The sequence below is a fragment of the Anolis sagrei genome, chromosome 11 (assembly GCF_037176765.1).
Source record: "Anolis sagrei isolate rAnoSag1 chromosome 11, rAnoSag1.mat, whole genome shotgun sequence".
NCBI classification, from domain to species: Eukaryota; Metazoa; Chordata; class Lepidosauria; order Squamata; family Dactyloidae; genus Anolis; species Anolis sagrei.
In genome coordinates this window covers 17,383,114-17,385,000 of record NC_090031.1, presented here as the reverse complement: position 1 = coordinate 17,385,000, position 1,887 = coordinate 17,383,114, and the positions used below count along the sequence as shown (strand labels likewise).

Here is a 1,887-nt window from a genome sequence, read left to right as displayed (position 1 = left end):
CTGTGAACCCAAACAACGGATCGGGACCAAACTTGGCACACAGACCAAACATGGCCAACTATGAATACTGGCAAAAATTGTGAGTGATTGACCTTGGAATCTGGGAGTTATAGTTCACCTGCATCCAGAGAACATTGTGAACACAGCCAGTGATGGATCTGGATGAAACTTGGTGCACAGACCTAGCATGATCAACTTTGAATACTAGCAGGGTTTGGGGAGTAACTGACCTTGGAATTTGGGAGTTATAGTTCACCCATATCCAGAGAGAATTGTGAACCCAGATGACAACGGATCTGGACCAAACTTGGCACACAGACCTAACACGATCAACTTTGAATACTGGCAGGATTTGGGGGTAATTGACCTTGGAATCTGGGAGTTATAGTTCACCTGCATCCAGAGAGCATTGTGAACCCAAATGACGACAGATGTGGACCAAATTTGGCAGACAGACCCACCATGGCCAACTGTGAATGTAGGTGAAAATTGGGGAAGACTGACCCACTATGTTGGGAATTGTAGTTCACCCACATCCTTATGCATGTTCTAATGGGAGTACTCACACGACGGCCCTGGGGTGGGAGAGGCCCCACAAGCGGGTCAGGAGCCCCAGAACAGACAGAAGCACCACATTCGCATTGACTTCCACTGAGAAGATCACCGGGTGCTTCAGGAAGCCCAGCATCGCGGCCTGAAATGCAGGGAAGGAGGGAAGAGAGGAAAAACAACAGGAGTTATTATTGGGAGGAGGAGATTCCATTGACCTGGAGAAAAGCAGGATGGAAATGAATTCAGTTGCTGTGAGTTTTCTGGGCTGCCTGGCCCTGTTCCAGAAGCATTCTCTCCTGACATTTTGCCCACATCTCTGGCAGGCATCCTCAGAGGTTTTGAGGTCTGTTGGAAACTAGGCAAGTGGGGTTTATATACCTGTGGAATGATGTCCAGGGTGGGAGAAAGAACTCTTGTCTATTGGAGGCAAGTGTGACTGTTGCAATTGGCCACCTTGATTAGCATTGAATGGCCTTGCAGCTCCAAAGCCTGGCTGCTTCCTGCTTTGGTTAGGAGGTGATGGTTTCCTGTCTGCAATTCCCCTGTTGTTGAAGAGTTGTTCTTTATTTACTGTCCTGATTTTAGAGTTTTTAAATAGTGGGAGTCAGATTTTATTCATTTTCATTATTTCCTCCTTTCTGTTTCATACTTGCCTCAAAAAGGCATTCACATTAGCCACCAACAGACAAGAGTTCTTTTTTTCTCCCACCTTGGACATCATTCCACAGGGATATATACAGTCCACTTGCCTCATTTCCTATATATACAAACCTCACAACCTCTGAGGATGTTTGCCATAGATGTGGGTTAAACGTCAGGAGAGAATGCTTCTGGAACATGGCCAGGCAGCCCTGAAAACTCACAGCAAGCTATGGAAAGCCTTCGACAACACAAGGAAATGAATTATTATTATAATTATTATTTTATTATTTATTTACATTATTTCAGCCCATTTCAGCCTGAACACGACTCAGGGCGGTATACACAGTCAGCACAATTCGACGCCGAAACAAAATACATACAATTATTATTATTATTATTATTATTATTATTATTATTATTATTATGAGATCCCATAAAAAGGTAAATTGAATAATAATTTATTATTTTTAATTAAATATTAATTAAAATTTAAATCTGACTTTAAAAATATCATGCAGACCTCAAAACATATCCTTAATGCGAAATATTATATTATATATTATATATATGGCAACAGGGATATTGGTTGTTATTATGATTAACTGATTTAAGGAGACTAGTTACATAACTTTGTTGCTGGATTTAAATGTGAAATAATAAAGAACAGTTTGTTGCAATAATAAGTATCAGTTT

The 1,887-nt window shown here is 41.1% G+C and overlaps 1 protein-coding gene across 1 annotated transcript in view; it reads right to left on the bottom strand.

Annotated features, from left to right (window-relative positions):
* The window catches only part of POMT1 (protein O-mannosyltransferase 1), a 28,551-nt gene extending 27,857 nt beyond the window's left edge, over positions 1-694 (bottom strand). Inside the window, exon 1 of the mRNA XM_067471969.1 lies at positions 567-694. Within this exon, the coding sequence (XP_067328070.1) occupies positions 567-688 (122 nt within the window). The 5' untranslated portion in view covers positions 689-694. The remainder of the gene's footprint in view (positions 1-566) is intronic.
* Between the last annotated feature and the right edge of the window lie 1,193 nt (positions 695-1,887).